This window comes from Eimeria acervulina, genomic scaffold, assembly GCF_000499425.1.
Source record: "Eimeria acervulina Houghton genomic scaffold, Eah_scaff7, whole genome shotgun sequence".
In the NCBI taxonomy this organism is placed as follows: Eukaryota; Apicomplexa; class Conoidasida; order Eucoccidiorida; family Eimeriidae; genus Eimeria; species Eimeria acervulina.
In genome coordinates, this window is record NW_013549647.1 from 84,102 (window position 1) to 99,101 (window position 15,000).

Sequence of the window (15,000 nt, forward strand, 5' to 3'; positions counted from 1 at the left end):
AGCAGCAGCAAGCGGCAGCAGCAGCAGCAGCAGCAGCAACCCGCTCGACGAGCCACGAACACTGCAGCAGCAGCAGCAGCAACAACAACAACTCAGTGTGTCTCTTCTTTACTTTGTTTTTTCAGTGTATAGATGGAGACACACAAGAAGACATATTTAAATAATGATGCTGCTGCTGCTGCTGCAGCTTTCCTTCTCGTGTTATCTGCTGGTGCCGCCTGCCGCTGCTGCTGCTGCTGCTGGTGCTGCTGCTGCTTGTTGCTGTTCACGCCTCCTGCAGCGGCCCCACGTCTGTATATAAAGACAGCAGCGGTGAAGTTTTGTTTTTATAAACAAAAATATAATAAAAGAAATAACTAAAGACATGCATTTCAATCTCCTCAAGTTCTCGCTGCTGCTGCTGCTGCTGCTGCTGCTGTTGCTGCTGCTGCTGCTGCTGCTGCTGTTGCTGCTGCTGCTGCTGTTTTTTGTTGGGGGTTAGGAGGCTGCTTCCCCTATAGTAGCAAAGCAGCAAGCTGCTGCCTTGAAGTGTACAGACAGCTCAGAGACGATGTGTTTATTGCTGCTGTCTCTGCTGAGCTGCCGCTGCAGCTCTGGGGCCTCAGCTGCTTTCTCTTCATATTGCATGCATTTGCTGCTGTCTATATCGTCTAGCCTGCAGCAGCAGCTGCTGCTGCTGCAGTAGTAGCAGCAGCAGTTGCAGGGGCAGCTGCTGCAGCTGCTGCTGCTCCTTGAAGTGTTGCTGCTGCTGCTGCTGCTTCGTTTGTCTCTTCTTCTCTCCCTCGCTTATCTTTTTGTCTCCTTTGTCTGTTTTGTTTTATCTCTGGGGATTAGGGTTCAGGGCATGCTCTAGGGTTTAGGGTTTGTCTAGGGTTTAGGGTTTAAGGCTACCCGAGACTATGCTGCTGCTGCAGCTACCAATTTGGATGCTGCTGCTGCTGTTCTTGCTGCTGCTGCTGTTCTTGCTGCTGCTGCTGTTCTTGCTGCTGCTGCTGTTCTTTCTGCTGCTGCTGTTATTGGTGCTGCTGCTGTTGCAGCAGCAGCGAGTTGTAGGTTTGTTTATCTGTGTATAAAAGACAAGGGGGTTTGTGTTTATCTGTCTCTCTTTGTTTATCTTCTCTTTATTTGTCTGTTTATCTATCTCTCGTTTCTTAATTTATTATTTGTTTGTCTTTACCTCTTTGTTTCTTTATTTATCTTTATTTACTTATCTCTCTTTATTTACTTATTTATTTATCTTCATCTCTTTATTTGTTTTTATTTATTTATCTGTCTCTGTCTGTTTATTTATTTTCTTGTCTCTCTTTATCTTTGTCTCTTTATTTGTTTTATCTATTTATCTGTCTCTTTATTTATTTCTGTATATTTATTTATTTATCTGTCTCCTTATTTATTTATTTATTTATTTGCTTAATCTTTATTATTTGTCTGTGTCTGCATACACCCTAAAGAGAGACAAACAAAATAAATAAATAAATAAACAAAGAAACAAACAAATAAATAAATAAATAAATAAATAAATAAATAAATAAATAAAACAAAATAAATAAACAGAGACAATCAAACAAACAAACAGAAGAAGGAGACAATAAACAGAGAAAAGAGACAGAGACAGAAGTTAAAAACAATTAAATAAATCTGCACTTGAGGCCCCCTCAAGGCTGACAGCCTTTTGCTGCTGCAGCAGGTTGCTGCTGCAGGAGCAAATACTGCTGCAGCAGCAACCTGCTGCAGCAACCTGTGCTACAGCTGTAACTACCGCTGCAGCAGCAACTTCTGCCGCAGCAGAAACTCCTGCTGCAGCAACTACCGCTGCAGCAGCAACTTCTGCTGCAGCAGCAGCATGCTGTCTGTTGTACAGAGTTGCAGTAGATGCGAGAACCCGCAGCAGGCTGCTGCTGCTCTACTGCTTGCGCCAGCAGCAGCAGCAGCAGCAGCAGTAGCCCTTGCTGTTTGAAATGTGCGGGGGCAGGAAGTGCTACTACCGCCTATAGGGTCGCTGCTGCTGCTGCTGCTGCTGCTGCTGGCAGCAAACGAACTCCTACCCCATCTGAAGGTCTAGTAGCCAGCAGCTGCTGCTGCTTCTGCTGCTGATGCTGTTCCTGCTGCTGCTACTGCTGCTGGCGCTTCTTCTGCTGCTGCGTTTGGTGCTGCTGCTGCTGCTGCTGCTGCTGTTTAGCTGCTGCCGGCGTCCTCCAGTGCTGGGCCTAAGAAGACAGGGGCTAGCCGCAGCACTGCAACAATTGCAGCAAACACACGAACCCGCTGCTGCAGCCGCTGCAGCAGCTGCTGCTCGATATCAGCGGGGCTGAGCTCCCCATCTACAGACTTAAACGCAAACATCTTGCTGCTGCTGTTGCTGCTGTTGCTGCTGATGTTGCTGCTGCACGGACAGCACACACACGCACACACTCAACAGGAATCGGTTGCTGCTGCTGCCGCTGCTGCTTCTCCTGTTGCTGCAGTTGCTGCTGCTGCTGCAGCTCTCTCCTTGGCAAGTGAGAGACAAAACTATCCGTACAAAACAAAGCAGCAGCAGCAACAGCAGCGGCACAAGAGCAGCAGCAGCAGCAGGAACAGCAGCAGCAGCAGCAGATGCTACCGTACTGTTAAAGTGTCTGAGCCAATACGCAGCAAATCCTTTTCTATTAATTCCTTCTCGGGCTTACCTATGAGAAGACCTCGCAATTGCCCCAATGCTGCTGCTGCTGCTGCTGCTGCTGCTGCTGCTGCACCTGCTGCTGCGGTGGTTTGCTGCAGTATTGCTGGTTTTAAAGAGTTTCTTGCCTTGCAGAATGAAAAGGCCTATAAAATATCTGGGGGGCCTCTTGCATGCAGCAGCAGCAGCAGCTGCGACTGCCGATACTGCCTCCGCTGCTGCGGCTGCAGCAGCAGCTGCTGCTGCTGCAGCTGCTGCCCACTGGGCCTCGCGTTGGCTGCAGCAAGTGCAGCAGCCTTCTGCGTCAGTGCAGCTGTTCTTCTTTTTTTGCTGTTGATATAAATTATGTCTCTTTATGTGTTATCTTTATCTTCTTACAAGCCTAGCTAGCAGCGTCTGTCTTCCTAGTGCTGCAGCAGCAACAGCCGCAGCAGCAGCAACAGCACTGGTTGCAGCTGCAGCTGCGCTGCCTCGGCGGGGCCCCTAGGGGCCCCTGTCTGCTCTAGCATTAGCAGAGTCTGTTTGTTTTGTTTTGCTGCTGTTGAATAAGAATCTGTCTTGCTGCTGCTAGCGAGCAACAAAGCGGCAGCAGCAGCAGCAGCGCAGCAGCAGCAGCAGCAGCAGCAGCAGCGACGGGGTGTATCGATGATGGATGATAGGGAGTAGAGCCGCGTCTTCTCTCCTTCTGAACGAGGCAGACAGAAAAAAACATTTATTTATCTGTTGTTGCTGCTGCTGCTGCTGCATTTGCTGCTGCTCTTTCTCCCTAGTAGCAGCAACAGGAACAACAGCAGCAGCCGCTGCACCAGCAGCAGCGAAATGTCTTGCTGCCGACGCTGCCCCTCTACAGCAGCACTAACAGGAGAATTGAAGACTAACAAAGGGGCGCTTCTTTCTTAGTAGCGGCAGCAGCAACAACAACAACAGCAGCAGCAGCAACAACAACAGCAGCAGCAGCTTCCGCAGCAGCAGCAGCACTTGCTCTTGCAGCAGCCTCACGCATGCAATGCAGCGGTGCTGTCGGGATCAGGGCAAGGAGCTGTGTCTGCCTAGCCCCCCGCTGCCGCTGCAGCAGCAGCAGCAGCAGCAGCTGCTGCTGCAGCAACAGTGGCTGCAGCGGCAGCAGCAGGGGCGAGAACCCGATCATACGCAGCAGCAGCAACAGCTGCAGCAGCAGTACTGGATGCAGCTGATGCAGCAGCAGCAGCTTCGGCTCCAAACGAAGCATGAAAGGTTTCAGCAGCAACAGCAGCAGCAGCAGCAGCAGCATCCGGGCGAGCAGCCACAGGAGCAGCAGCAGCAGCGACAGGAGCAGCAGCGGCTAAAACAGCAGCAGCTGCTGCAGCATCGTTTACAAAGCCCTGTGCTTGAAGGTTTAGTGCTTAAGAGAGGAAACGCGTGGCCGTGTAAGTTGTGCGGATATCAGCTGCTGCACAGCTGTTGCTGCTGCAGTTGCTGCTGCAGTTGTTGCTGCTGTTGCTGCTGATGCATGTGCTGTTGGTGCTGCTGTTGCTGCTGCTGTTTCCTTTGTCATTTCTTCTTTGCTCGTACTGTTGCTGCTGCTGTTGCTGCTTTTGCTGCTGCTGCTGCTGTTGACTTCAACACCACTGCATATCTATTGTAACGTTATGTACACTGTTATCATTGCTGCTGCTGCTGCTGCTGCTGCTGCTGCAGACACCTGGGCTATTCGCTTGCTGCGTCTCTCACCGCCTTATCTTCTTTATTATTCACAGGGGGCCCCTGGGGGCCCCCTGGGGGCCCCGAGGGGTTCGTTGCGTTTGATTAAAGAGACAGTTGTGCTGCAGCCTCATCTACCTTTGAATTGCTTCGGCAGGCAGCAAACATTTTTTGTTGCAGTTGTTGCTAATGCTGCTGCACTTCGCTGCTGCTGCTGCTGCTCCAGCTGCTGCTGCTGCAGCTGCAGCGGAAACGGCAAGAAGGGGAGCTGCTACTGCAGCGATTTAGCGCTGCTTAGAGCTGGAGAGCAGCAGCTCGTGCTGCAGCACGAGCAGCAGCAACAGCAGCAGCAACAGCAGCAGCAGCAGCAACAGAAGCTGCTGGCTGCGGGGAGGGTAGGAGACTTCTCCGGTGCGACGTGCTGCTGCGCTGCGCAACCAGCAGCAGCAACAGCAGCAGCAGCAACAGCTGCTGCTGCTGCTGCAGACAGAGGTAGACAATGCCAGCGCTCTTTGCTTGGGGACATCCTTTCTCTATGGAGGGGGAACAGGCAGGAGCAGCAGCAGCAGCAGCCGGTGCAGCAGCAGCAGCAGCCCTTGCAGCAGCAGCAGGTGCAGCAGCAGCAGGTGCAGCAGCAGCAGCTGCAGCAGATTGGGAGTGCCTATGATACCTCGAGGCCTCACGTTTGTACAGAACATCAGACCTGTCTTGCCGCTGCAGCTCCTGCTGCAGCTCCTGCTGCTGCTGCTGCTGCAGCAACAGCAGCAGCAGCAGCAGCAGCAGCAAGTGGGCGTCCGCTTGAGAGGAAGCGGCCGTCTCCGCTCTCACAGGCTCTTATAGATCCTGACAGGGGCTGGAGCAGGAATGCATCGCCTGCTGCTGCTGCTGCTGCTGCTGCTGCTGCAGGAACAGCAGCAGCTGCAACGGCAGCAACTGCAGCAGCAGCAGCAACAGAGGACCCCTCCGTTGTTGCGGAGGCGTTGCAGCGGGTGTTTGCTGCAGCAGGCAGCCCCAAATATTTATTTGCTTTTGCTAGCAGAGACGAACAGCTAATGTGGGCAGCAGCCCTGCATGCAGCACGAGCTGCTGCTGTTGCTGCTGCTGCTGCTGCTGCTGCTGTTCCTGCTGCGGCTTCTGCTGCTGTTGACGACGACAGCGTAGCAGCAGCACAAGAAACAGCAGCAGCACCACCGGCACCAGCAGCACAAGCAACAGCAGCAGCAGCAGCAGCAGAGATGGATAGCAAAGGGCGCCGGCAGCGAAGGAGACCCAGCAGCAGCTTCTCATTAAGACCCCACCTTAGCGCACTTCCGTTCGCTCCTCTCAGAGGTGCAGCAGCAGCAGGTGCAGCAGCAGCAGCTGCTGCTGCTCCTGCTGCAACGACCCGCGCAGCACTGCTGGGGCCAGGAGGCCACCCCTCCCACCCAGCAGCAGCAACAGCAGCAGCAGCAGCAGCAGCAGGTCAGTGCGGCTGGAGCAGCACTCGCTGTAGTGCGTCTGGTGCCCCTACTTCCCTGTTTGCTTCAGATTGCTCTTCGTGGGCCTCTCCTGCTGCTGCTGCTGCTGCTGCTGTTCCTGCTGCAGCGGTGTCAGACAGACAACACGGCCAACAGCTGCAGCAGCAGCAGCAGCAGCCGCTGCTGCTGCCGATAGGCTCAGGTGTATCCGAGGCATCGCATCCTGTACAGTCTGCTGAGCATATTGTGCAGAAGCAGCAGCATCACCAACAGCAGCAGGAACAGCAGCAGCAGCAGCAGGAGCAGCAGGAACCCAGCTGTTTAGATGCACTCCTCTTCTTGCTAGAGCGTCAGCAACAGCACTTGCTGCAGCAGCACCAGCAGCAGCAGCAACAGCTGCTGCTGGAGCCTGAGAGGCTGGAGGTTCTTGGGGGGGCAATTAAGGCTGTTAGGGATGCCATGCACCGTGAGCAGCAGCAGCAGCAGCAGCAGCACAAGCAGCAGCAGCAGCAGCAGCAGCAACTCCAGCAGCAGCAGCAGTTTGGGATATCCCCCCTTGCTGCTGATAGAGACCTTTTGCAAGCCCTAGTGAAGGCACAGAAGGCTCTGCTGCCTGAGGAGGTGAGCCCAGCTGCTGCAGCTGCTGCTGCTGCTGCTGCTGATTCTCTTCCTAGGGCTGCTGCTGCAGCACCTGCAGCAGCTTCGCCACGCCTTGCTGCAGCAGCAGACGAGTTTGCTGCTGCGCCTGCCCTTGACAATTCTGGATTTGCAGCAGCATCACCTGGCTGTGCTGCAGCTGCTGCTGCAGCAGCATTGGCTGCTGCTGCTGCTGCTGCAGCGGTTGAGGGTGTACAGACACCTCGAGGGCCCAGGCAGTTAGTAGTTGATGCTGCAGGAGCAGCAGCAGGAACAGGAACTGCAGCAGGAACATCGGCAGCAGCGGCAGCAGATGCCAGCAGTGTAACAGGTGCAGCAGCAGCTGCTGCTGCTGCTGCAGCCAATGCGGCAACAGCTGCAAACGCAACTGGATCCAGTGCTGCATCCGTTGCTGCTGCTGCTGTTGCAGCAGCAGCAGCAGCAGCTGCTGGAACAGCAGCTGCGGCTGCAGTAAGAGCTGCAAACCCAGCAGCCTTCCCTGCAGCAGCAGAAGCAGCAGCAGGCCCCACAGCAGCAGCAGCAGCAGCAGCTGCTGCTGCTGCTGCTGCACTGGGGGACGATGGTGAGGCACAGGACCTTCTGTGTGCCAGTCTCTCAGGCCGCAGCACAGGCAGCAGCAGCAGCAGCAACAGCAGCAGCAGCAGAAGCAGCTTGGGCTCGCCGTTGTCCCTTAAAGCAGATTTAGTAGCAACAAACACGAACTCCACAGCAGCAGCAGCAGCAGCAGCTGAGGCTCCCCTGTCTCCAGACACAGCTGCAGACCAGCAGCAGCAGCAGCAGCAGCAGCACCAGGAAGAGACAGCCCTGCTGCACACGTTGGTGCTTGAGCTGCTCGATCGCCTGCACCTGCAGCAGCAGAGACACCCGGAAGAGACAGAAGACGCCGCAGCAATTGCTAAGCTGAGGGAAGACTTTGCTGCTGCCCTGCTGCCGCAGCAGCAGCAGCAGAAGCAAGAAAAGGAGGAGGAGCAGCAGGAGCTTCCCGAACTGCTGCAGCAGCAGCGGCTGCTGCAGGACGAGTGGTGGCTGCCAGCTAATACCGCAGACGCCCCAGCAGCAGCAGCAGCAGCAGCAGCAACACGTGCAACAACCCGCGCTGTTTGCGAACAGCAGCAGCAGAAGCAGCAGCAGCAAGAGAAGCTGCTGCTGCCGCCAGACGCTGCTGTGTTTTGTCTTAATACTCCTCCTTCAGCCAGCCCTCAAGGAGGCAGCGAGGCAGGAGACTAAGCAGCAGCAGCAGCAGCAGCAAAAGCGTAGCAGCAGCAGCAGCAGCAAAAGAGTAGCAGCAGAGCGGAGGGCCGGCCCAATGTGAGGCCTCTGCTGCTGTCGCTGCCTGCAGGAACGTATGGGTTGCTGAAACCCTAAGCCCTAAACCCTAAACCGCAGAGCACCTTCATTAAGGGGCCGCCACAGGGCAGCAGCGTGCAGCGCTTGCTGCTGCTGCTGCTGCTGCTCAGTGGTTTTGTTTTAATTGAGGGAGGAGAGACCGACTGAAGAGATTAGTTTTATTATACTCATTTTGCTGTCTCCGTGGTTCTGTTTAATTTGTCTCTGTTTGTTTTGCTGCTGTCTCCTTCGTTGTTTACTTTTATTTGTCTGTCTCTGTCTCTGTCTATATCTTCTTACTCTTTTTATTATTGTTCTAGAGTGCAGGTTTAATATATCTGTCTCCTCACTGCAGCAGCATTTGTTTGTTTATTATAATTAACGCTTTTTGTTTTGTTTGCCTTTGCCTCTGTCTCTGTCTCTGTCTCTGTCTCTGTCTGTCTCCTTTTGTCTTCAGTTTATATTTAAGAGACTCTGCTTGCTGCTTTGTTTATTATGTCTTTGCCTATTAAACAGACAATATAGAGTGTCTTCGCACCTCCACGCCTTTGTTGCTGCTGCAGCAGCAACAAAGGCTTCCTGCTGCTGCAACAGCAACAAAGGCTTCCTGCTGCTGCTGCTGCTGCTGTTACTGCTGCTTCAGCCCGGGCCAACCCGCTGCAGCAGCAAATGCAGCGCCTGCTGCGCTGCCGCTGGCAGCTGACCCCACACATTCGGCAGGTCCAGCCGCAAGTAGCTGCAGCACAGCAGCAGCAGCAGCAAAAACTGCAGCAGGAGACGTAGAATCAACAATAGCAGTAGCAGCAGCAAAACGAGCGGCAGCAGCAGCAGCAACAGCACAGCACCAGCAACAAAACAGCAACAGCAGCAGGCACAGCAGCAGCTGCTGCTGCAACAGCCCTCCAGCTAAGCGTAGATAGCCGCACCTCAGTAGCAAACATAGCAATAACCTAGGGTTTAGGGTTTAGGGTTTAGGGTTTACCTGAGCACAACTGCCAGCTGCACTGCGTCTGCCTTCGCGAGGGTTTGCTTCCTACAGACCTCCGCCAATCTCCTCAGGACCCTAAGGATCCCTTGCTGCTGCTGCTCCCTTCCTGCTGCTGCTGCTGCTGCAGGCTCTGCTGCTGCTGCTGCTGCTGCTGGTGATGCTGATGACTGCAGCAGCAATGCCATGTACCATACAGCTAAGGAGACTAAGTCTCGCTGCTGCAGCAGCATGAAGTGCGGCAGCACCTGCTGCTGCAGCAGCGCGCTTCCTGCTGCTGCAGTCTCCTCTATAACAGTCGAAGCAGAGTTGCTGCTGCGTGGTGCGTTTGCTGCTGCGGCTCCATCGGTCCCAGCAGCAGCAGGAGCAGCAGCAGCAGCAGCAGGAGTAGCAGCAGCAGCAGCAAGACGAGCTAGCAATACTGGAGAGCTAAGAGACCCCTCCCTCTTTGCTGCTTGCTCTTCCCCCCTGCTGCTCGTTAGTGCTTCTGCTGCAGCCCGCAGGGCATCGCACAACAAACTCTGCTGCTGCTGCTGCTGCTGCTGCTGTTGCTGTTGCTGCTGCAGCAGCAGCAGCGTGGCAAGCATTGCTTCAGAAGCACCCTGGACAGACGGCAGAGCGGCGAGCCCCTGCAGCAGCTGCACGAGCGCCTCAGGTGGGGCGATCACCCTAATGCACTGCTGCTGCTGCTGCTGCTGCTGCTGTTGCTGCTGCTGCTTCTGCTGCTGCTGCTGCTGAGAGCTGCTCTCTAACTGCACCAGGTGTTGGGCTTGTGCCTGCTGCAGCAGCGGCAGCAGCTGCGCTGTCCACTGCAGCGCCTCCAGCAGCAAAACGCCTTCAGCGCCCTCAGCAGCAAATCCTGCTGCCCCCCGTCGCAGCTGCTGCTGCGCTGCTGCATCTTTAGAGATGCAGCAGAGACACCCGGAGAGGCCCCGCAGGTCTGCTGCAGTGGATGCGATCCACTGCTGCTGTTGCTGATGCTTGGCCTGATGCTGCAGCCGCTGAATCTGCTGCTGCAGCCGCTGCTGCACCTGCGATATTTGCTGCTGCAGCACGCGAAGCAGCAGCGGCAGCTCCAGCAGCTGTAGCTGCTGTAGAAGACCAATCGCCGCAGCAGATAGATCGGCCTGAGAAACGCGCAGCAGCAGCAGCAGAAGACAGCTGCAGCAGCAGCAAAGGCCTTTCCAGCACCTGTTGCAGCAGCTGCTGCTGCAGCAGCGGTGGCCGCCCCTGACACAGCAGAAGTGCCTGCTGCTGCAGCATCGACAAGGTGGGAGGTGAACAAGTACAGCAGCAGCAGCAGCAACAACAACAACAGCAGCAGAATGAAGAAGAGGAAAGCCTCCTTACGTGCTGCAGCAGCGATTCTTTTTGCTGCTCTGCCAGCGCCTCTAGGGCTGCACGCGCAGGTCGCGTTATAACAGCAGCAGCAGCAGCAGCCCGCAGCAAATCAATGAAAGCTGCTGCAGGCAGAAGGTGCTTCCCTCCGCCCCTGCTGCTGCTGCTGCTGCTGGCACCAGCAGCAGGAAGGTCATCTGCTTCAGCCAGCCGTCGCAGAACCCTCTCCAGCAGCAAAGGGTCCCCCACACCTGAGCAGCAAAAGCAGCAGCAGCAGCAGCAGCAGCAGCATCAGCATCAGCATCAGCATGAGGGAGCTGCAGCTGCATCTACAGCTGCTGCAGCAGTGTTGTTGCAGCAGTGCTGCTGCAGCAAGTTGAAAGGCAGAGAGGAACAGAAGCAGAGGCGAGGTTAGCAACAGCAAATACAAGCAGCAGCAGAAGCAGCAGCAACAGCAACGGCAGCAGCAGCAGCAGCCGCAATCACAGCAGCAGCAGCAGCAGCAGCCTCTTGCCTACCTGTCTCTGCAGCAACACGAGCAGCAGCAGCACAAACAGAAGGTGGGAAGAGTTTAGGGTTGTCGCGGAGAGGGGTCAGCAGCGCGCGCAGCACCTGCTCAGGCCCCGCTTCAAGCACGCTGCTGCTGCTGCTGCTGCTGCTGCTGACGCTGCTGTTGCTGCTGTTGCTGCTGCTACTGCTGTGGTGATGGTGCTGCTGCTGCTGAAGGGGAGACCAAGACGAAAAGCCCTCAGGCAGCGCCAGCTCAGCGAACCTGCGCAGCAGCACCCCAACACATTCATCTCTTTACTTGCAGCAGCAGCAGCAGCAGAGGCAGCAGCAACAACAACAACAACAGCACTATGCGGAAACCAAAACAGAGCTGCAGAGAAGGAGCTGCAACACTATCAGTAGCGGCTGCACTTCTGCTGCTGCAGCCCTGCTGCTGCAGGTGTGTTGCTGCAGCCCTGCTGCTGCAGTTCTGCTGCTGCAGTTCTGCTGCTGCAGTTCTGCTGCTGCAGTTTTGCTGCTGCAGCTCTGCTGCTGCAGCTCTGCTGCTGCAGGACTTACGCTATGAGCTGCCGGGCGTAGGCAGCTGGCGCTTGCAGAATTTTCGCAGTGTCTCTAAGCTGCAGCTCCCTCACAAGGAGATCAGCAGCACTTCCAGGTGCTGCTGCTGTTGCTGCTGCTGCTGCTCCTGATATACGCGTCGCTCCCTGCTGCTGCTGCTGCTGCGGATTGTGTAGTTTTGCTGTCAAGGCTGCAGCGCAGCCCCTCCAGTGCTGCAGCAGAAAGACAGGGTCTTCACATGCATGCCTAGGGATAGTGTGTCTGTACACCTCAGCAACTGTCTCCTTCTGCAGCAGAGACAGCGGCAAGAACCGCTGCAGCTGTTCTTCAAAGATGCGCTGCATCTCCCCCTCCTGTTGCTGCTGTTGCTGCTGCTGCTGTTCCCCAGCAGCAGCAGCAGCAGCAGCAGGGAAGCGAGGAGCTGCTACAGCGTTTGCAAAGGCAAACAGAAAGGAGACATCAAGACGTGCGAGACGAGAGAAGACAGTGCGTTCAATTGCTGCTGTTGCTGCTGCTGATGCTGCAGCAACAGCAGCATCAGCAGCAGCAGAAGTCGCACCAGCGACTTCATACACTCTCTCCGCAGATACCCCTAAACTGCTGGAAGAGCTCCTGCTGCTGCTGCTGCTGCTGCTGCGGCTGCTGCTGCGTGCAGCAGCAATATCTGCAGTGGCTGTCTGCAGCAAATTGGAGCAAAGACATGCAGGAGACAGCAGGCGATTCTTAGAGAGAAACCTCACAACCCTAAACTCTAAACCCTAAACCCTAAACCCTAAACCCTAAGCCTTAAACCCTTCCTGCTTACTGCAAATCGCAAGAAGAGAGAGGCCTCCATCTTGTGTGCTGCAGCAGCACAGTGCAGCAGCAGCAGCTCGACAGCCTGCTGCCCTTTAGCAGAAACACCAACAACCCATTGGGGCCCCCCTGCTGCTGCTGCTGCTGCTGCTGCTGCTGCTGGTAATCTTCCTCTCTCTACAAGTGCAGCAAGAAGGGATGTTGCTGCATGCAAACCAGCGCTGCCTTGAAGAGACAGCAGCGGCACTGCAGCAGAGAAGGACAAGCAACAACAGCAGCAAAAACACCCTTAGAGCCAGCTGCAGCAGCAACAGCAACAGCAGCATCAGCAGCAGCAGCAACAGCAGCAGTAGCTAGACAAAGGAGCAGCAGCAGCAGCTGCTGCTCCCAGTACACATGGGGTAGCAGCAGCAGCAGCCGCGGCACAAGCAGCAGCAGGAGAAGCAGCAGCAGCAGCAGCAACAGCAGCAGCAAGGCAAACCCTCTATTGCTGCTGCCTCCAGCAGTTCTTCTCTTCGACGCCCTGGGAGAGCGGTCCTTGCTACAGAAAGCGCAGCACTCCCCAGCAGTTGAGGCGACAGCTGCACATACACCGCAGATATTATTAGGGTTTAGGGTTTAGGGTTTAGGGTTTAGGCTGCCTGCCCGGCCCCAGAGAGACACACAGAGCCCCCAGCAGAGACAGCTTCTTTGCTGCAGCAGCTATACCAACACAAACAGCAACAGCAGCAACAGCAACAGCAGCAGCAGCAACAACAGCAGCAGCAACAGCAGCAGCAGCAACAGCAGCAAGCGCTCACGTGTTTGATGTGCACGGTCGCATGCCCAGCCAACCGCGCTGCTGCTCTCTGCAGCAGAACAGTCTCCTCTGTTGTGTTTGTCTCTGCTGCTGCTGCTGTCTCTTGTGTCTCTGCTGCTGCTGCAGCTGTCTCTCCCTCTGCTGCTGCAGCTGTCTCCTCTCCTTCTGCTGCTGCAGCTTTCTGCTGCAACTTCAGTGCCGCTGTACAGCAAATGACGCAAACAAAAGAGTCATCTAACCCTCCAGCAGCAGCAGCATGAAGCATACCTCCTCCCGCAGCAGCAGCAGCATGAAGCCTTGCTCCTCCCGCAGCAGCCGTAGCAGCACCCGCAGCAACAGCAGCAGCAACAGCAGCAGCCGCAGAAGCAGCCCCAGAAGCAACAGCAACAGAAACAACAGAAGCAGCCCCAGCAGCAACCGCAACAACGCAGCAGCAGCAGCAACAGCATCAGCAGCACTAGGACAGGCAGCAGCAGCAGCAGCAACAGCAACAGCAGCAGCAGCAGCAGCAGCAGCAGCAGCATTAGCTGACCTGTACGAGTGTAGTCGAGTATTTTTTCGCAAGCGAAGAGGAGGTTGGTAATCTGCAGCGGAGTAAAACTGCCCCCATCAGATGTCTCCACAGACTCTGCATGCAACACCCCACAACTTGCTGCTGCTGCTGCTGCTGCTGCTGCTGTCGGTGCTGCTGCTGCTGTCGGTGCTGCTGCTGCTGTCGGTGCTGCTGCTGTTACTGGAGGTGCTGCGGCGATATCAGGTGTTGGTGCGTGCTGCTACGCTTCTGTCCTGTGTATGGTGTTCATGCCCCTCAGCAGCAGTAGCAGCAGCAGCAGCAGCAGCAGAAGCAGCAACAGCAGCAGCAGTAGCAGCAGCACAGCCATCCCAATAACAATGACAGCAGCAGCAGCTGAAGCTGCAACAACCACAACAGCACCATCAACCCCACCACCCGAGGCAGCAGTAGCAACAGCAACAGCAACAGCAGCAGCACCAGCAAGAGCAGCAAAAGTAGCCGCAACAGCAGCAGCAGCAGCAGCACATGTACCTATTAGGGCCCTGATGACATCTTTTCTATCAAATGCTTTAAGGCGAACAAGCGATAGAGACACCAGAGCAGCAACTGCATGCGGCAGCACGGGGCCTTGTGCAGCAGCTCCCCCAGCAGCAGGAGCAGCAAGCAGACAGTGCGAAGAGCTGTTGCTGTTGCTGCTGCTGCTGCTGCTTAGGTCAGCTGCTGCAGGGAGGTTGGGGGGATTAAGGAGACAGTCAAATATGCGGTCACAGAGACGATGGCGTCTCTCTGCAGCAGCAAAGCCGTGCAGCAGCATGATAAGCATCTTTTGCTGCTGCTCCCACTGCTTCTGCTGCTGCGATACTGCGCGCTGCTGCTGCTGCTGCTGCTGCTGCCGTTGTTGTTTTAGCTGCTGCTGTTGCTGCTGTTGCTGCTGCAGCTGCTCGTCGGCGAGCCGGGCGCAGGTCTCTGTCTCTGCTTCTTCTGCTGCTTCGTCTGTTACTGCTGCTGTTGCTTCTGCTGCTGCTGCTGCTGCTGCTCCTGCATGCAGCAGCGGGCCCTGCTCTATGGCAGCCCCCAGGCAGCTTAGGACAGACGGAGAAGCAAACCCCAGCTGCAGCAGCAGTGCAGCAGCAAAAGGAGACAAGCAGACACAAAGAAGCACGAAACTAAACAAATGCATGCATGCACTGCCACGGTCTCCTGCTGCTGCTGCTGCTGCTGCTGATGCTGCTGCTGCTAGTGGTGCTACTGGTATTGCTGCTGCTGTTGTTGCTCCTGAAATAGGGGGAGGTGTGCAGAGAGCAGCAGCAACTAGAGAGACAAAACAAGCAGCAGCAACGCGTACCTTTGCTGCTGCATGCAGCAGCAGCACTTGCTGCGAGGGCCCCAAATCAGCAGCAGCAGCAGCAAGCTGCTGCACCACAGGCTCCAGCCCCTCTACCGCTGCAGCAAGGAGACACTCAATGCGTGTAGCCAGCAATAAAAATAGCAGCAGCAGCAGAACCAGTGGGGGCAACAGCAGCAGCAGCAGGGGCTGCAGCAACAGCAACAGCAGCACGGGTAGCAGGAATTGCAGCATGTACAGCAGCAGCAACAACAGCAGCAGCAGCAGCAACAGCAGCAGCATACTTAGCTGGCACCGCTTTCTGAGTGCAGCAATTGCATGCAGCATGGCGACAGCTTGGGGCCCTGTAAATCGTTCGCTGTGCTGCAAGAAGTACG

General features: G+C 55.7%; 2 protein-coding genes across 2 annotated transcripts in view; one reads left to right on the plus strand and one right to left on the minus strand.

Annotated features, from left to right (window-relative positions):
* Positions 1–3,665: 3,665 nt before the first annotated feature.
* EAH_00002170 (hypothetical protein, conserved) lies at positions 3,666–7,680 on the plus strand (the record flags this gene model as incomplete). Its single annotated transcript, XM_013394636.1, has 2 exons — positions 3,666–4,072; positions 4,581–7,680. 2 exons carry the CDS (start codon positions 3,666–3,668, stop codon positions 7,678–7,680), a joined length of 3,507 nt encoding a protein of 1,168 aa, XP_013250090.1.
* A 738-nt stretch (positions 7,681–8,418) lies between these two features.
* Positions 8,419–15,000, minus strand: part of EAH_00002180 (hypothetical protein, conserved) — a gene marked incomplete at both ends in the record, with an annotated part of 8,786 nt that continues 2,204 nt past the window's right edge. The window contains 8 exons of the mRNA XM_013394637.1: positions 8,419–8,515; positions 8,762–9,891; positions 10,115–10,353; positions 10,621–10,874; positions 11,171–11,892; positions 12,766–12,965; positions 13,297–13,392; positions 13,810–14,389. Of these exons, the coding sequence (XP_013250091.1) occupies positions 8,419–8,515; positions 8,762–9,891; positions 10,115–10,353; positions 10,621–10,874; positions 11,171–11,892; positions 12,766–12,965; positions 13,297–13,392; positions 13,810–14,389 (3,318 nt within the window). The remainder of the gene's footprint in view (positions 8,516–8,761; positions 9,892–10,114; positions 10,354–10,620; positions 10,875–11,170; positions 11,893–12,765; positions 12,966–13,296; positions 13,393–13,809; positions 14,390–15,000) is intronic.